Below are 19643 nucleotides of genomic sequence, written 5' to 3' on the forward strand. Positions count from 1 at the left end.
ATCAAATTCATGAGGTAACCTAGGTTACATTTATTCTCACTGAGCTTAAAAAAGAAAAAAGATAAAAGGACAATTTTTAATCCATAAAAGTCATTTGCTTAATGTTATACCAAAAAAAAGTGAAAATTATCACTGATTTCTTAATTATTCATTGAGTTTGTGCTACTTCAAAGACAATTCAGAAACAGATTTAAAAACAACTTCACTGATGCCTCTCCCTCTTAGCTTTGCAAATATCTCACCCCAAACAGAATGGGGCGCCTGGGTGGCTCAGTGGGTTAAGGCCACTGCCTTCGGCTCAGGTCATGATCTCAGGGTCCTGAGATCGAGCCCCGCATCGGGGTCTCCGCTCGGCGGGGAGCCTGCTTCTCCCTCTGCCTGCCTCTCTGCCTGCTTGTGATCTCTGTCTGTCTCAAAAAAACAAAAAAAAAAAAACAAACAGAATGAGGACGATTCAGATTTAACTATTTAAAAAAAAAAAAACAGTTTCTTTCCCTCAAATTCAGATTTATGAGAGCTTGTAGATGAAAAGCAAAAAACAAAGCATCACTACCTCTGAATCTCTTCTGTGCCGCACACCACACCAGTCTGAAACTATACCCTGCACTGATCGCGAAGTCCTTAACTTTCACAAGTTAGTCCTAGCAGAGCAATTTACTTGTAAAAAAAAAAAAAAAAAATCTGTCTCTGATCGCTACTGCTTCTGCAAATAAATTCGCATGCCACGTGTGTCTCCTGCAGGCATATATGTGTGATCTTGAAGACCTTGAAGAGATTGCCATTGAAAATCATAAATCCCACTGTCTGCAGGAACGCTGAAAGGATTGGAGGTGGTCACACACAGCAAAGCACAAAGAAGTTACCTGTGGCTTTCTTCATGCTATTTCGAGGCCGGGCAGGTGTGGGGCGGGGGGTCTTCACAGGGTCCCTGGGACCTTCCTGGCAGTCTCCCCCTCTAAAGCCAGGGCAGCATCTCCATTCCAACTGTGTCACTGTCTTGTACTTGGTGACATATCTGGGTCTGAAGTTCACACGATACCTGCCGAAGAAAAGCGTGGCATCTCTTCACTGCGGCTGTCGAGAGCGTGCCTGGCCCTCCCTGACCCGGACCAGAATGAACAGGATCCAAGCCCCTGTCTGCTTTCCCCGAGCTCACCCAGAGTGGACCACTGGTCTCTTCAGTCCAGCCCTGACCCCCTGGGGTTCAGCCAAAATCAGATTGGCCTCCTTCTTCCATCTCTTAGACCTACCTGCACCCAGGTCCCCTCCCACTGACGGCCAGAGACAGACCACCTAGAAAAGCCTGGCCCCACAACTCCCAAACTGAGCTTTTGTTTTACTCACAAATTTTTGTTCTTTTTTTTTTTTTGTCGCTGCTTTGTGGAGATTTTTTCTGGGTAACGCAGGGTCATTTGTTTTATATTTTAAAGAAACCTCCTCAGCACCTTTGTCTCCCATAGCATCTGTGCATTTATCATAGCACCTTCCTTCCTGCAAAGGTAGCAGGCTGTGAGCCTTCAGAGATCTGCATTCAGATCTTTTCAAAGAGATGCCCTGATCTATACAGCTGATGACAGAAATAAGAATCCCTTTTAAAGTGTACATTCCTGGGGCGCCTGGGTGGCTCAGCGGGTTAAAGCCTCTGCCTTCAGCTCAGGTCATGATCCCAGGGTCCTGGGATCGAGCCCCGCATCGGGCTCTCTGCTTGGCTGGGAGCCTGCTTCCTCCTCTCTCTCTCTCTCTGCCTGCCTCTCTGCCTACTTGTAATCTCTATCTGTCAAATAAATAAATCTTTAAAAAAAAAAAAAAGTGTACATTCCTCAGGGCACCTGGGTGGCTCAGGCAGTTCAATGTCCAACTTTTGATTTCTGCTCAGGTTATGACCTCAGGGTCATGAGTTCAAGCCCCTGTTGGGCTCCTCCACCTCCACGATTCTTTCCCTCTCCCTCTGCCCCTCCCTGTCCTCTCTCTAAAAAAAAAAAAAAGAAAGAAAGAAAGAAAGAAAGGTTACATGTTCCTCCACGCATGCGCAAAACCACAGAGAGATTCTTGTGATGAACTGTAACGTTCTCCAGACCCAGGGCTGGGCCTGGAACAGAGGCTGGCAATCCAGCAGCCCCATGGACACTCAGAGGGAGAGGGATGGATGCAGGAATCCAACACCCCAGGTGCCCCTGCTCACAGCACAAATACAAGCTGTTCCTTAACTTATCCCAACTTCTACTTCCAGCTTGGAATCACGGCTCTCTAGAACATCTTCACTCTCTCTTCATTGTGAACACCAGCACAAGCAGCTGCCCTTCTCTCTGAGGGACAATTCCCAGAAAGGACTCAGCTCTCTATCACCTTCCCAGGGTTGCCGTGTGCTGCTCAGGGGAAAGTTGGGGGGCCTGTGGGGCCTGGTGCCAGCCAGCTGACCCCACCTCTGGCATCCACGGTGTGGTGAGGGAGTTCAAAGTCACATTCCTGAGAAAATTGCAAATTACTAGAGATAATGGGCTTTTGGCTCCCGAGGGTCAAAACCATGACACCTAAAACCTCAAGTGTAAGGAACTCTCCTACCAACAGGAGCCCAGGTGACCCTCTGGACCCTGGGGACAGCGCTGTCCCGAGCATTAGTGTCCCAATGCCTGCCGCTGTCCCGGTTCCACTGGCCCTTCTAGGGCAGTGGTTCACAGCACTGGCCAGGCATCAGAATCACCAGGAACCATAACGAACTGCCAACCCAATGCCACTGCCTCGCTCTTAGAGGTTCTGATTTAACTGGTCTGCAGCGGGGCCTGGATGCACGGATTTTGAGAAGCTCCAGAGGGAGACTTTTTCAAGTCCCCGGAAGAGAAAAGTCTCCAGAAGAGAAAGCCCAATGAATGAAACAGAAAAGAAGGGCCCCTAAGTGACGGGGGTGGGGCAAGACTTCCCTTCTAGCCTCTTCGTTCCCTCTTATTGCCACCACATCCCCTGTCAAGGCCCAGCTTTTTAGTTTCCCCTTCTCACAAATGGGAAAACAGGTGCTCCTAGAGGTCAGGCATCCTGTCCAAGTTCCAATGGTCAGGGAGGGCCGGGGCTGGGATTTAAATCTAAGTGTTCTCTCCTGTACCCCAGATGACCTTCCCAGCACGCAGAAGCAGTGACTCGGGAGACTGCCTTAAATTTGAAGCAACTCCACCCACCCAGAGATGTCCCACAGCCCTACAAGCTGGGTCAGAGGGTAGCTGCCATCCCCATTCAGAAAACACTTGTCTGAGCATCCGACCCCGGCCAGGCGCACCCCAGCCCCCAGGCCCCCAGCACTGCAACTACCCAAAGAATTCCATGTGGTCCTAGAAACGATCAAAAGAAAGAAAGAAAGAAAAATCCACTTCACTGTTTTGCATGCTCAAATATAGCATAATGCTGCAAAAATGTGTAATCTCAGAAAAACGCGGCTCCTCTGAGCATTTAAGACTGATTGTGAAAATGTGTTTGCGCTCCGGGGTTGTCCCTGCGCCAGCAGATGACAGCCCCTGGCAACCCCTTCTGGCTGCTGGCTGAGTGGGACCAGGGGAGCAAAACCTGAGGCTGCACGTCCGACTCCCCCCACCACCCTCCCACCCAGAGGCCTTGGCCCCCGCTGCTGAGCCGAGTGTAAGGAATTGCTCGGCCTTCCAACACACCTCATTACCTTCTTTAAAGCCAGTTATTACTTTGGAACCAGCTCAGAACTTAGGGAAGTTCCCTGGAGTTCCTGCCTTCCTCAGCAGCCCCACGCACATTCCCCAGCCCCGCCCTCCACCCCCATCGGCTTGCTGTGGACTTTCCGGTTGGCGGCATGGAGTTCAGGTTGATAGCACTTCTGACCGAGTTTTAAGTCCAGCATGTGCGAGAGGCCTCCCTGGCCAGCGGTGACAGCTGGAAGCCATCAGGCGGCCACTTCCAGCCGTGGGAACGCTCACGTCCCGACTGGTCCGTGCATGAGGGTCTCAGAGGTGACTGCGGGTCCTCAGGCCTCGGTCTGGGGGATGGGAGGGGAGGAGGCAGGGCTGTGCAGCCCCGCAGCTTTCCTGGGATTCCTTCCCCCACCGCAGAAACAGGGTTCCCACCACCTCGAGAGCCAGCCAGGAAATTTTTCAGAGGATGAGAGGAACCAGCAGGAATCCTGGGTCCTCCTACCATCCCTCAGTGCTCTGTAGGACAATATCTTGGCCAGCGAGCTTTAAAAAAAAAAATGCCCAGGCTTTTACCCTCAAAATTCTAATTTAACTGGTCTGGGGCCAGGGGTGCCCAGGCATCTGTACCTTTCAAAAACTCCCCAAGTAATTGTCAAGTGCAGCCAGAGTTGAGAAGTGCAGCCCAAAACTCAGGGCGCTCATCAGCCTTCCTTCCTCGTTGGAGGTGAGCGCCTCTGGGGCAATCAAGGGCTGGACAGCCAGGCAGGGGAAGTGAATTGACCCAAAGCAGCCCAAGTGTTACCCCAAGAACCCTTGGGTTGTAAGTGCACAGGAGGTGCCCCCTTGGACACTTACTGAATCAGCCAACTGACTGCACCCGGCTGGGGGTGGCCAAGCAGAAGGACTGACAGCCCAAGGCACAGAGTCAAGGCGGTGCTGGGCTAGAGCTGGAAGGCTGACTCAGGCTGCAGCCTTGGCCTCCATCCCAGTTTTGGGCAGAGACTGTAACAAAATCCCATCCCTCAAGGGAGCCCTGTCCACAGCTGCCTCGGGCACTCCCAGGGGCCCCCGGGGGCTGCAGTGGCATGCCGCCCCACAGCCTGAGCCCACCCCAACATCTGCCAGTGTCTTCGTCCCATCTTCTCAACTCTCCTTCCTTGCCTCTCCCTCTGAATCCTTTTTGGGGTGTGGGGTGGTGAAACAAGGGTTCTCCCTTTTTATGAGTTCAACCACCATGTCAAGACATCAGGTCAACCCAGAAGATTCTACTGAGAAGGAAGGTGGCAAGAAGAGGACTGGAAAAGTTGAATCAGAGTTCAGGGACCACAGGACTAGAAATGTCCCCATTGAAACAAACTGTGACAAAATGACTGCTGCCGTTTGAAATCCCCCCCACCACACACACACACAGAGACTCCTTCCCACTGACAGGAGGTGAGACTTCTTTCATAACATGCCTCCGTTCATGCTCGTTCAGTGTTTGTCTTCTCACAGACCAGAAGCTCTGTGAGGGCAAGAATTCCTGCTGGTTTTGTTCTCTACAACATCCCCATTTTTAAACATAGCATCTGTCCTATTGTAGGTGCTCAACAATGAAGTATTAATCATTAATCAATAATTGATCAAACAGTAATTTAATGATACTAAGTCTACTTAGGATGAGGTATGGAGGAATCCAATGTCCATATTAAAAGCCCCAGGGTCATCCTCAGGTCTAACCCCAGCAGACATGAATTCCTAAGCCTTCCCAGAACCAAATCAAGCTCCACAGTCCTTGGGTCATGATGGGCTGGACAAAAATCGCACACCAGAAGGTGACCTCAAGTTTTGTTGTCCCAGAAGATAGCCATTAATCAGGTGTGGCTTTTTAAATCTACACTAATTACAAGTAAACCAAAGTGAACATTCATTCAGTTCCTCAGACACACTGGCCACATTTCAGGAGCTTGGGAGCCACGTGCGGAATTAGTATAAACAGCTCCATCATCACAGGCATCTATGGGACAGAGCTGGCCTAGAGATTCACGAGACTGTCAAGGGCCAGCAATGGGCACACATCTGTTCATCTCTTCATTCCTACCCTATGCCCACCTGTCTTCTTTCTCCTCCGGCATCCCTCCCAGGCTGCCAGCAGAAGGCTTTTCAGAAATAACCACACGTCCCTGGCAGAGGATCATTTCTACACGATAAGGATCTACGAGGTAAGGATCATTTTCCCGCATTTAGTATTCACCTGTAACTTCTTTTTTGAATACACATCACTAAAAGTGCACAAATCTAAAGCCCAGTGCCCCCATTGGGACACTCATTTGACCAGGATTTCTCCCAAGAACAGACTTTCTAGTAAATTCCTCTCTTTCTCCATCACTGGCTTGTCTCCAAAACCCCAGGACTAATTCTTCTTGCTTCATTCCGTGTGTGGTCCCGCACATTATCCACTGGAATAGACTGTTAGGATGGAGAAGGAAGCCAGAAAGAGAGGGGCCTCCCTCTCTCTGGTAGGGAGCACCCTCAGCCTGAAGAAACAACCACTGACCTAGGACAATGCCAGCATGTACATACAAGCAAGAAGGCATTTCAGCAAGTGTCAGGATGCACATCCAGGCAGCCCCGGTTATATGACATTCCTGAACTACTCCAAGTTTTCCACATCTAGGCACGGAATTCACTTTTTGTTTTTCACTGCAGTAAATATGTATAACATACGTGTGGAATACACATAACATCAACTAAACAAGCAGGACTACATCAAACTGAAAAGCTTCTGCACAGCAAAGGAAACCAACAGAGCAAAAAGGCAACCTAAATGAATGGGAGAAAATATTTACAAATCATATATCTGAGAAGGGGTTAATAGCCAAATACATACAGAACTCATACAACTCAGAGCAAAAACAAATTCTTTTTGATGAAAAAATGGGCAGAGGATCTGAATAGACAACTTTCCAAGGAAGACATACAGATGGCCAACAGGTTCATGAAAAGGTGCTCAACACCACTAATCATCAGAGAAATGCAAATCAAAACCATAATGGGATATCACCTCATACCTGTCAGAATGGCTGGTATCAAGAAAGTCGAGAAATTGGGGCACCTGGATGGCTCAGCAGGTTAAGTATCCAACTTTTGATTTTAGCTCAGGTCATGATCTCAGGGTCCTGGGATCGAGCCCCACATCAGGCTCTCTGCTCAGCAGGAAGCCTGCTTCTCCCTCTCCCTCTGCCCCTCCCCTGCCCCACTTGTGCTTTCTCTCAAATGATAAAATCTTTTAAAAATATCTTTTCATTTAAAAAAAGATAAGAAATAACAAGTGTTGGCAAGGATGTGAAGAAGAGGGAACCCTGGTGCACTGCTGGAGGGAATGTAAATTGGTCAGCCATGGCAGAAAACAATACGGAGATTCCCTAAAAAAATTAAAAATGAAGTCACCATATGATCCGGCAATCTCACTCCCTGACACTTATCTGAAGGACATGAAAGAACTAACTTGAAGAAATATGTGCCCCCCACCATTACACACACTAGCCTAGCTATGGATGTGTCCATGGATGGACACTTGAATGAACGGATGGATGGAGGTGTGGTACACACACACACACACACACACACACACACACAGGAATATTACTTAGCCATAAAGGAAGAATGAAATCCTGCCATCTGTGACAACACATACAGAACTTGAGGGTATTATGCTAAGTGAAAGAAGTCAGATAAAGACAAATACCGTCTGATCTCACTTACACGTGAATCAAACACAAACACACACAAAAAACCATAAGGTAACCAAAATCAAGCTCATGGATGGAGAGAACAGATTGGTGGTTGCCGGAAGTAGGGGATGGTGATGGGAGTCACTGGGTTTTTTGTTAATTTAAATTAATAAAATAATTTAAATTTTTAAAACAAAGAATGCGAGAAATGTACCAACCCTAGGTCTGAAATGGCAAGGGGAGCACGAGTTATCAAAATGTAGGGAAAACAAGGCTGCGAGTACAGTATTAAGGGAAGGCTGCTGGCCAGGAGCTGGGGTCTTCAGCAGAGGAAACTGGCACTGCCGACTCCACCCTGGAGGGAGAGAGCGGATGCCTTCCAGCGGCTGGAGCAACACGAAGCTAAATGGGGAGGGAACCCAGTAAGGTGGTAAGAGTGAGACGATTGTGGAAACCACAACCAATTGCAAGTATCCCTAGACCACAAGCAACAGCCCTTCTCACGAGTTACCTGAACCAATTGCAAGTATCCCTAGACCACAAACAACAGCTTTTCTTATGAGTTACCTGAACAACAGGCAAGGAACATCTCACCTCTGGGCCACGGTTTCATCAATACGATGAAAGGATGAAATCACAAGCAGCAGAGAGGCAGGCAGAGAGAGAGAGAGAGGAGGAAGCAGGCTCCCCGCTGAGCAGAGAGACTGATGCGGGGTTCGATCCCAGGACCCTGGGATCATGACCTGAGCCGAAGGCATTGGCTTTAACCCACTGAGCCACCCAAGCACCCCAGAGAAAGAGTATTTTTAAGACAAGGAGATGCTTGGTGAACTGAGTCAGGGCTGCTCAGATCAACAGTTAGAGAGGATACTGGGTCAGAATAAAGAATAAAATAAGCAAGAGGAGGTACAGCGTGGCCCCCAAAACCTCCCCCATAGAGTTTGCTTGTGAGAAATAGGCAGCTAACCAGGAGGTAACAGGGGGATCCCCAAGTTCAGGAAAATCCTAACCAGGGAAGAGTGTTGAGAGGAAGGAAAAAGCGGAAAGAGTGATGGGGGAGCCGTGGAGAAGCATTCCTGGTCCTCATCCAGGGGACACTGCTCTGATGAATTAGTGTCTCATGGTGGGCAGGGGCGGGGGTGGGGGCGGGAGGACTGGGATGCCAGGGGGTAACTGATTCAAACCCAGTCCCTAAAAAAAAAGAACAGGACCATCTTGACCATTTTTTACAAGTGCCGTTCAGTGGCATTAAGCCCTCTCACTGTTAGACAACCATCACCCCCAGAACTCTTTCCATCTTCCCAAACAGCAGCTCTATAGACACCAACTCCCCACGCCCCTCCCTCTTAGCCCCTGCAACTGCCATTGCACTTTCCGTCTCTGTGAATCTGACCTCTTTAGGGACTTAACAGAAGTGGAATCATACAGCATCTGTCCTTTCATGAATGCCTTGTTTCCCTTAGCCTAATGTCCTTGTAGGAGAGAGAAAGACACTTTTCCTCTACCCTTTTAGGTTCGATCCAGGTCCTGTAAATTAAACTGACAAAAGACAGGAGATAAGACATCCAAATTTTTTTGGGGCACCTGGGTGGCTCAGCGGGTTAAAGCCTCTGCATTCGGCTCAGGTCATGATCCCAGGGTCCTGGGATCAAGCCCCGCATCGGGCTCTCTGCTTGGCTGGGAGCCTGCTTCCTCCTCTCTCTCTCTCTGCCTGCCTCTCTGCCTACTTGTAATCTCTATCTGTCAAAAAAATAAATCTTTAAAAAAAAAAAAAAAAAGACATCCAAATTTTTACGTGTTTGGAGGCTTTACAGTAAAAAGTGAAAACAAGCAGTTAGACTCAGGAGCCTGTCTACCATTTTAACACAGGGTAATAAATTGTGAAGTCATGAGACCAAGGAAAAGGGGTTTGGGCTTCTAGGGGCAATAAATTGTGGGACTGTGGCTAGGAAGTTTATGGAGGAAACTGAGGGAAGGTAAGGGTTATTTTAGTAAGGTCTGCTTATGCAGTCTCATGTATGTACAGCGATGAGGGTCATTCTCTTCATCCTGGTACAGGGGAGACAGAAACTCAGGGAAGACAGAGAGTTCTTCTTGTCTCTGCTTTTCCTCAACTGCCTTCAGGTTAAAAGAACCAACGCACCAACACGGCACGTTTGGGTATGGCGTGTTCTGAAGTTCTTCACCCTCTAGGTTCACCCCTGTTGTAGCACAGCTCAAAGTCTCCCTGCTTTTTTACAAAGTTCTCATGTGCTAATTTAAAGATTGACAAGACAGTAAACTAATTTTCTAGAAACTACTTGTGACAAATGGGTTTCTTCTGGCTTCCACTGTTACTGTTTTCCCATTAGTGAATAAACAGACGTGCTCTTTATGGAAGTAGCAACAGAAAACACAATCCGGCAACAGAGGCTACAAAGTTTGAAACTGGAAGTGATTCCAGACCCCTTGAATCCACACACTCTTACTGACAATCAAACCTTGGCCACTGGAAACCATGTGCATCTACAGGACAATCTCTACAGTCTGAGGAGGTGACTCTATCCACCCAAGGTCCCTTCCAACACTAACTTCCCACAGGATGAAAAAGTCTCCCGCACAGGACAAAGTGAAGGAACCAAAAGGCCTTCTTTCAGGTGAAGGCACATCACACACAAACCAGAATTTTCATCTTATCTTTTTCTGCTGTACAACACAATTTTAATTAGATCTCTGCCTGCAGAAATTAATGGAAGGGAAGAAATAGAAAGTATTTTCCTTGGCTTTTAGGCAAATCCATCTGTTAAAAGCCAGAATGCTTGGGCAAACATATTTCTGAAATACAAAATGCATCTAATAAAACCAAAAGTTGGATGAGCTCTGATTGAAATCAGATTACAAGATAGCTTTGTTCACTTAAAAAAAAAAAAAAAATATATATATATATATATATATACATCCTAGACCAAAGCAAGGTGTTCAAAATGAAACCATACCCACAGGAGACTGTCTGCTTCCCTGTACGAAGGGACAGTATTTGCTGGAGACACCACAATCATTAGCTGCTTATTTTGTTTCCTCTTGAATTAATTTCCTTATGTACTTAGAGTGACAAGTTAGATTTCAAAACCTAGACTCCTCTCTACTCCTCAGTGGTTTGCTCCGACCACACAGCATAATTTTCCCCCTTCATCCTTTAAGATGGTGCCCCCCACCGCTTCCCCATCAGGACAGAGCCCCTCTGCTGTCCTAAAGAAGGTGACCCAGGAACACCACTGCAGCTCAGTGGAGGCGGGGTCCCCAGTCTGGAGTAGATGGTGCAGCAGATATTCTTGGGTCGCTGGCGAGAGCGGTGGGTAGCTTCCTTCAGAGAAAGCACACAATGCTAGAAAGGACCTCTCCAAGGGCAGGGCGTGCCCAGCACCGTGAAATACAGCTTATGCATGTGCTCCTAGGAGTCCACATTATTAGTTTGTACTTCCTGACTTTGGGAAATCCATCACGAAAGTCAAGCAACAGTGGGGAGGAGAGCTGGCCAGGCCTGGGCAGGCTCCGGGGTGGGGGGGGTGGCTTTCTGGAAGGCTCAGTAATCCACAATGAAGGTCTGCATTGTCCCGCAGGATTCCTTCCAGGATGGTCATTGCAGGATGCTTCCTTCCCACCTCCCCCCGCCCAAAAATAATTCTATACGCTTCCATTCCTCACACTGACATCATGTTTCCTCATTCCCAGAACAGAATCACAGGACACTCCTCCTGCTTACTCCCCAATGCCCTCATCCTCTGGGTTCCCACAGCGTGAGCCATGAGAACATCTGCCGGCTCAGCCCTCCCCAGGATGCTCACCGCAAACCCAAAACTTTCTTTCCAGAACTACCAAATAACTCTACTTTGATTATTTCCTCTTTTTTTTTTTTTTAAGAGAAGTCATTTCCTCAAATTCTTCTACGAAAATCACAGTCATTTAAAAATCTTTTTTCCTGGGCTTCCTTCGACTTGGTTTGCGACATCCATCCCTCCCCTATAGGGATCTCAGTCCTTTGGCTGCAGACCATGGATGTTGGCAAGCTTCAGACCACACCTGTGACTGGGTGAGGTCCCTGAGACCCTGAGAAAATCCCAAGATAGTAGGAATTTCTCAGCAGATACAAAAACAATACCTTCTTCCTTTGGGTCAATCCATTCTCAGTAAAAGTAATAATCTGACGTATTGCAAATACAGGAACACTTCCATTTCTTTTCTAATTTATGACCACACTGGGGAGGAAAAGGACCACAATGTTATAGTCTGGTTTCCTAGGTCTCACATTGTCCAGGATAACCCAATATTCCTTTAGGGTTTTTTTCTTTTTCTTTTTTTAAAGATTTTATGTTAAATTGCATTAATTTAATTTTATTATTTTTCAAAAAGATTTTATTTGTTTATTTGACAGAGACACAGCGAGAGAGGGAGCACAAGCAGGGGGAGTGGGAGAGGGAGAAGCAGGCTTCCCACCGAGCAGGAAGCCTGATGCGGGGCTCAATCCCAGGACCCTGGGGATCATGACCTAAGCAGAAGGCAGACGCTGAAATGACTTAGCCACCCAGGAGCCCCCCTTTAGGTTTTTTTCTTAATCCACATTTAACACAGTGAGGTAGAGAGATTTCCATTCACCTGCACTCCATTCAGAAAGAGCACGGCTTTTCTTTGGAAGGTGCTGCCACAACCCACCTCAGCCCAGGTCTGGGGGTGTGGATGAGCAGGGGGTGGGGACTGCCTAGCCCGCTGAGAAGAAGGATTTGGCTTATTTGCTCTCAGATGGGTATGGGTGACAGAGCAGGAGGTCACCATAGGAGAAAGAAGTGAGGGGCGCTCTTCTCCAAGATGCCTGAGGTGGCCAGTGGAGGTTTAAGGCTGAGGACACAGTGGTATCCTCTAACTATAGCCACAATCTTCAAGAGAGGCCTGACTACCCGTGCAGCCTTGTCGGACTGGGTTTTCTCAGGGCATTGGAGGCTGTTCCCTAAGTTGGCCTGCTCCGTGTGGTTCTGAGAGAGCCTTACAGAGCCCAGGTGCAAGGGGGCTGTTGGACAGTACACCTTGGACACCATCCCAGTTTGTAGGGAACCTTCTGGGCATCCACAATTCCTGAAAATTGAGAAGGGAGACAAATATATAGACTGCGAGGTGAAGGGGAGCCCAACTGACATCAGTTAACTAGTTTTAAAGATAGTGGCTTGCTTCCATTTCCTTGAAATCATGTTTATTTTTTAAGAAAAATAAGATAGATTGCATTATTGTGTTGTTTACTTTAAGCAGGACAATATGTGGTTTCAGTAGCAGTTCCTGTCCTCCCAGGAAGCAGGTGCATGTGCCGGCTCACCACCCCCAGCCTTCACTGAAACCCGCTTCCATTTTTTACAAATAAAATACATAGGCCAGCATATTTGCAAAGCCACAAATTCGTCTTTGAAATCCTTCCCTAGATTTTTATAATTGATCTTTCTCAAAACGAAGTTCTGTTTTTGGTCACTGTATCTTCCCCAAACCACCAAATCATTCTTTGCACTGGTGTTAAAAAAGAGATCATGGGGCACCTCAGTCGGCTACCTGGCCAGTTCTTGGTTTTGGCTCAGATCATGATCTGAGCCCCGCCTGGGGCTCTGTGCTCAGCCTGGAGTTAGCTGGAGATTCTCCTCCTCTGCCCCTCCTGCTCATGCTCGTGCTCTCAAATAAATAAATCTTAAAAAAAACAACCCACTCATGCTCTCTCTCTGTGTGTCTCTCTCTCTCAAATAAATCTCAAAAAAAAAAAAAAAAACCCACAAAAAAAACGAGTAAATATGACCCAAATGGACTCACTGTGCGTAAGCCCCATGTCAGCAAACCAAGACACAGTATCTAACCTGTCATTTCTGCCTCTCCCAGGAATGTAACCTTTTATCCGTTAATCTAGAATTATCTGGTCAGCACTAAAGAGGTAATCTACCCACAGACCCCTTTCAACCCTATTCAAAAGCAACTTTGTCTAAAACAATCCACTCTTTCCTAGAAACTTCCTTTTCCCACCATTTTCTGCCTATAAAAGCTGTTCATTTTGAACAACTCTTTGGAGCTCCCTCTCTCTCTCTTTCTACTAAATGGGGTGCTATCTAATTCATGAATTGCTGAGTAACAACACTACAATCTTAAAAATTTACGCAGTTGAATTTTGATGTACGGTTGTGTAACATGAACTCTTACAGACCAAAAGCTGTATTATGTGTTGGAGAAATAGTCAATAAACACTTACATCTTGGCAAAAACCTTCTAAAGGTTACATTGAAACTGCCAGTTCAAGAAGCTGAATTATATCATTACTTTGACTGATTTAACTGGAATCCACCACATCGCAAATCCTCATTTTAGCTGCAAGCCACCTCACTTTCATTCAGTATTAACAATTATTTTCAAGACTGTATGTATGTCACAACTTCCATTTTATAAACACAAACCAAAGACCGTTATTCAAAAACTGAACTCAACACATATGATTCTTTTTTTTTTTTTTTAACACATATGATTCTTAACAACAGGAGGAAAGATAAGCTAAAATCACAGGTCCTCCCCAAAATAAAGCCTAGTGTAAACTATGGACCTTCAGGTTATTATCACGTGTCAATGCAGGCTCATCGACTGTACTAAATGTACCACTCTAGTGGGGGATGGTGAGAACAGAGGAGGCTGTGCGTGTGGGGAGGAAGCAGGAATGTGGGAAATCTATGCACCTTCCCTCAATTTTACAGTGAATATTAACTGTTATAAAAAAAATAGTCTTAATAGAGAAATTAAAACCCACATGCTCTCCTTCACCCATGCATTCAGCAAACACCCCTTGGATGCATACCAGGTGGTTCCTGGCCGTCACCTTATGGCTTTCCTTGAGTCTCTGGGATCTATACTGAGCAATCATATCTGTGGAGAAGGTATGGAGAACATCCAATTCTATTATCCTTGACAATTGTGGTTGCTCCAGTCCCAACCCAGCCAAAGACCAGTTGTGTCAGACAAGACCTGAAAACTTCTCTAATCCTCAGTTACCTCAAATATAAATTGACATTTATAAGTACATAGCAATGCAGGCCTACCTCAAGAAGCAAGGAAAGTCTCAAATATACAACCTAACCTTACACCTAACGAGCTGGGAAAAAAACAAACAAACGAAACAACAACCCAGCAAATAAAGCCTAAAGCCAGCAGAAGAAGGGAAATAATAAAGATCAGAGCAGATATAAATGATATAGGAAAAAAAAAACTCAGTAGAACAGATCAATGAAACTAGGAGCAGGTTCTTTCAAAGAATAAGATTGATAACCCCCTAGCCAGACTTATCAAAAACAAAAGAGAAAGGACTCAGATAAATAAAATCAGAAATGAAAGAGGAGAGATCACAACCAACACCACAGAAACAGAAATAACTATAAGAGAATATTATGAAAAAATATGCCAACAAATTGGGCAATCTGGAAGACACTGATAAATTCCTAGAAACATATAAACTACCAAAACTAAAACGGGAAGAAACGCAGCAGCAAAGAAATTGAATCAGTAATCAAAAATCTCCCAACAAACAAAAGTCCAGGGCTGGGTGGCTTCCCAGGGGAATTCAACCACACCTTTTTTTTTTTTTTTTTTAGATTTTATTTATTTATTTGATAGACAGAGATCACAAGTAGGCAGAGAGAGAGGAGGAAGCAGGCTCCCTGCCGAGCAGAGAGCCCGATGCGGGGCTCGATCCCAGGACCCTGGGATCATGACCTGAGCCGAAGGCAGAGGCTTTAAACCACTGAGCCACCCAGGCGCCCCTTTATTTATCTGACAGAGGGATAGAGAGCAGAAATAGGCTGAGTGGCAGGCAGAGGCAGAGGGAGAAGCAGGCTCTCCACTGAGCAGGGAGCCCAATGCGGGGCTCAATCCCAGGACCCTGGGATCATGACCTGAGGCGAAGGCAGACACTTAAAGACTGAGCCACCCAGGCGCCCCTTCTACCACACATTTAAAGAAGAGTTATTATCTATTCTTCTCAAAATGTTCCAAATAATAGAAATGGGAGGAAGACTTCCAAACTATGAGGCCAGCATTACCTTGATTCCAAAACGTGACAAAGACCCCGCTAAAAGGAGAATTACAAGCCAATATACCTGATGAACATGGATGCAAAAATTTGAATCCAAGAGTACGTTAAAAAGATTATTCACCGATGCAAAAATTTGAATCCAACAGTATGTTCAAAATATTATTCACCACAACCAAGTGAGACTTATTGCTGGGCTGCAAGGGTGGTTTGGTACTTGCAAATCAATCAATAGGACAATAGAATACATTGCATTAATAAACGAAAGGATAAGAATCATATAATCCTTTCAATAGATGCAGAAAAAGCCTTTGGCAAAGTACAGCATCTATTCTTGATAAAAACCCTCAACAATGTAGGGGTAGATGGAACATACCTCAACATCATAAAGACCATATACAAAAGATCCACAACTAATATTATCCTCAATGGGGAAAAATTGAGAGCTTTTCCTCCAAGGTCAGGAGTAAGACACGGAAGTCCACTCTCACCACTATTATTTAACATAGTACTAGAAGCCCTAGCCACAGCAATCAGACAACAAAAAGATATAAAAGGCATCCAAATTGGCAAGCAAGCAGTCAAATTTTACTATTCGCAGATGACATGATACTCTAGAAAACGTGAAAGATTTCACCAAAAAATTGCTAGAACTGATACATGAATTGAGCAGTCGGAGGATAATCAACATACAGAAACGTCTTGCATTTCTTTTTAAGATTTATTTATTTGAATGAGAGAGGGAGAGCTTGCATTCAAGTTAGGGGAGGTGCAGAAGGAGAGACTCGTCAAGCATAACCCCCACTGATTGCCTGACAGAGCCTGACAGGGGCTCTACCTCATGACCCATGAGATCCTGACCTGAGCTTAAACCAAGAATCAGATGTTTAACCAACTGAGCTACCCAGGTGTCCCATGTCTTATATTTCTATACACTAGTAATGAAGCAGTAGAAACAGAACTCAAGGAATCGATCCCATTTACAGTTGCACCGAAAACCATCAGATACCTAGGAATAAGCCTAACCAAAGGGGTAAAAGATCTGTACTCCAAAAACTACAGAACACTTATGGGGGTGCCTGGGTGGCTTAGGGGGTTAAAGCCTCTACCTTTGGCTCAGGTCATGATCCCAGGGTCCTGGGATCAAGCCCCACATTGGGCTCTCTGCTCAGCAGGGAGCCTGCTTCCTCCTCTCTCTCTCTCTCTCTGTCTGCCTCTCTGCCTACCTGTGATCTCTGTCTGTCAAATAAAAAAATAAAATCTTTTTTTTTAAAAAAGAAAACTTATGAAAGAAATTAAAAACAACCCCAAAGAAATTTGAAAGAAATTTGAAAGAAAAACTTATGAAAGAAATGGAAAAACAACCCCATGCTCATGGATTGAAAGAATACTGTTAAAATTCCACACCACCCGAACAATCTACACATTTAATGCAATCCTTATCAAAATACCACCAGCATTTTTCCACAGAGGTAGAACAAACTATCCTAAAATTTTTATGGACTCACAAAAGACCCTGAATAGTCAAAACAATCTTAAAAAAGAAAAGCAAAGCTGGAGGCATCACAATTCCAGACTTCAAGTTGTATAACAAACCTGTAAACTGGGTGTGGTGCATAAACAGTGAATCTTGGAACACTGAAAAAATTAAATTAAATAAAAAAAAAAAAACCCTGTAAACATCAAGACAGCATGGTACCAGCACAACAGACACATAGATCAATGGAACAGAATGGAAAATCCAGAAATGGGCCTTCAACTCTATGGTCAACTAATCTTTGACCAAGCAGTAAAGCATATCCAATGGAAAAAAGACAGTCTCTTCAACAAATGGTGTTGGCAAAATGGTATTATAGAAACGTCTGAAAGAAAGAAACTGGACCACTCTCTTACACCATACACAAAAATAGACTCCAAATGGATCAAAGACCTAAATGTGAGACAGGAAATCCTATAAGAGAACTCAAGCAGTAACCTCTTTGACATTAGCCTTAGTAACTTTTTTTTATAGATATGTCTCCTGAAGCAAGGGAAACAAAAGCAAAAATAAATAATGGTACTTAATCAAATAAAAAGCTTCTATATAGTGAATGAAATAATCAACAAAACTAAAAGGCAACCTACTCAATGGGAGAATATTTGCAAATGACCTAAAGGGTTAGTATCCAAAATCTATAAAGAACTTATCAAACTCAACACCCCAAAAAACAAATAATCCATTTAAGAAATAGGCAGAAGACATGAATAGACATTTTTCCAAAAACGACCTCCAGATGGCCAACAGACACATGAAAAGATGCTCAATATCATCATTAGGGGAATACAAATCAAAACTACAAGGAGACACCACCTCACACCTGTCAAAATGGCTAACCTTAACAACACAGGACTCAACAGATGCTGGTGAGGATGCGGAGAAAGGGGAAGCTTACACTATTGATGGGAATGTAAGCTGGTGCAGCCACTCTGGAAAACAGTATGGAAGGTCCCCAAAAAGTTAAAAATAAAGCTGCCCTACAACCCAGCAATTGCACTACTAGGTATTAAACAAAAGGATACAAAATAGTGATCCGAAGGGGCACCTGCATCCCAATGTTTACAGCAGCAATGTCCACAATAGCCAAACTATGGAAAGAACCCAGATGTCCATGGATGGATGAATGGATAAAGAAGATGTGGTATATACCTATAATGGAATATTACTCAGCTTTCAAAGATAATGAAATCTTGCTATTAGCAACAATATTTACTTGAGAGAGAGGGAAAGTGAAGGGACAAAGCCAACTCCCCACTGAGCAGAGAGCCTGATATGGGACTTGATCCCAGGACTCTGAGGTCACGGCCTGAGCCAAAGGCAGGCGTTTATCTGACTGAGCCACCCAGGTGCCCTAGCAACAACAGGGATGAAGCTAGAGTGTATTATGCTAAGTGAAATAAGTCAGTCAGAGAGAGACAAACACCATATGATTTCACTCATGTGGAATTTAAGAAACAAAATAGATGAAGATGGGAGGAGGGGAAAAAAGGAGAGAGAGGGAGGCAAACCATAAGAGACTCTTAACTATAGAGAACAAACTGAGGGTTGATGGAGTGAGGTGGGTGGGGGGTGGGCTAGATGGGTGATGGGTATTAAGAAGGGCACTTGTTGGGATGAGCACTGGGTGCTGTATGTAAGTGATGAATCACTGAATTCTACCCCTGAAACCAATACTACACCACATGTTAACTAACCAGAATTTAAATGAAAATTTAAATAAACAAACTGGCATTTTAATATTTGCACTCCCCTTTTATCTCTCAGATATTGGAAAAATAAAATTTGACAATAGCTGTGAAAACTGTGAAACTATAAAGCTTTATCTAAGTGATATCCATACACTCCATGTGCTATGTGCTAAATTTACCATAAGACAAAAAATTGCAATAAGACTAAAAATATGGGTTTCTTCCATGATAATGGTCTCAATTGCCCATGTGAAAAAATTGTAGTTGGTTCCTAACCAAAGGTGATGAACAATGCAGAGACTGTCCCATGGGTAAAGGCAATCCTGCCATACCTTCAAGTGACAGTCCTTGAACTAACTTGCCTTGCTTCACACATGTAGTCCTTTTTGTGGCAACACACTACACAGACCACCCCATGACAGCTCTTCATGTACCCCCAACCTGTGCAGAGGAGGGGCCACCTGGTTATTTGACTGGGTGGCTGTTTCTCATCCTCTGCACGGCCAGGTCTGCTTCCCCCACCACACCCACCACGCATTCTCCGTGGATGGCATGGACTGAGCTCCCTCCCACCACTCCTTGCCCCCACCCAGGGCTCCCTCTCTCAGAGCTGTTTTGCACACATGGTCTGATCAACATCTGGAAGGGAAATTCCTATGATGTCCCTAATCAAAAACCTTCCATGACTTCCCTTTGCCTAAATGATAAAGCCCAACCTCCCAACACTGGCTGTTATGGGTTGAATTAATGTCCCCCAAAAAAGATATGTTGGAGTCCTTATCCCCCATTCAGGGATGGGCCCTAATCCAATGGGACACAGAGACAAACAAACAATGGGTCAGACACTGGGAAGAAGGTGGCCATCTATGCACCTGGGAGAGCAGCTCAGAGCAGAGCCTTCCCTCAGCCCTCAGGGGAAGGCAGCCCTGCAGACAGTTCACACCTCCCCACAGATGCCCCTTCGCTTCCCACCTCCAGGCCCTAATT

At 45.4% G+C, this 19643-nt stretch overlaps 1 protein-coding gene across 1 annotated transcript in view; it reads right to left on the bottom strand.

The window, feature by feature from the left end:
• The window catches only part of EMILIN2 (elastin microfibril interfacer 2), a 58778-nt gene that overhangs the window by 26933 nt on the left and 12202 nt on the right, over window positions 1–19643 (bottom strand). The window contains exon 3 of the mRNA XM_046024065.1: window positions 864–1039. Within this exon, the coding sequence (XP_045880021.1) occupies window positions 864–1039 (176 nt within the window). The remainder of the gene's footprint in view (window positions 1–863; window positions 1040–19643) is intronic.

Source organism: Meles meles, chromosome 12 (genome assembly GCF_922984935.1).
Source record: "Meles meles chromosome 12, mMelMel3.1 paternal haplotype, whole genome shotgun sequence".
In the NCBI taxonomy this organism is placed as follows: Eukaryota; Metazoa; Chordata; class Mammalia; order Carnivora; family Mustelidae; genus Meles; species Meles meles.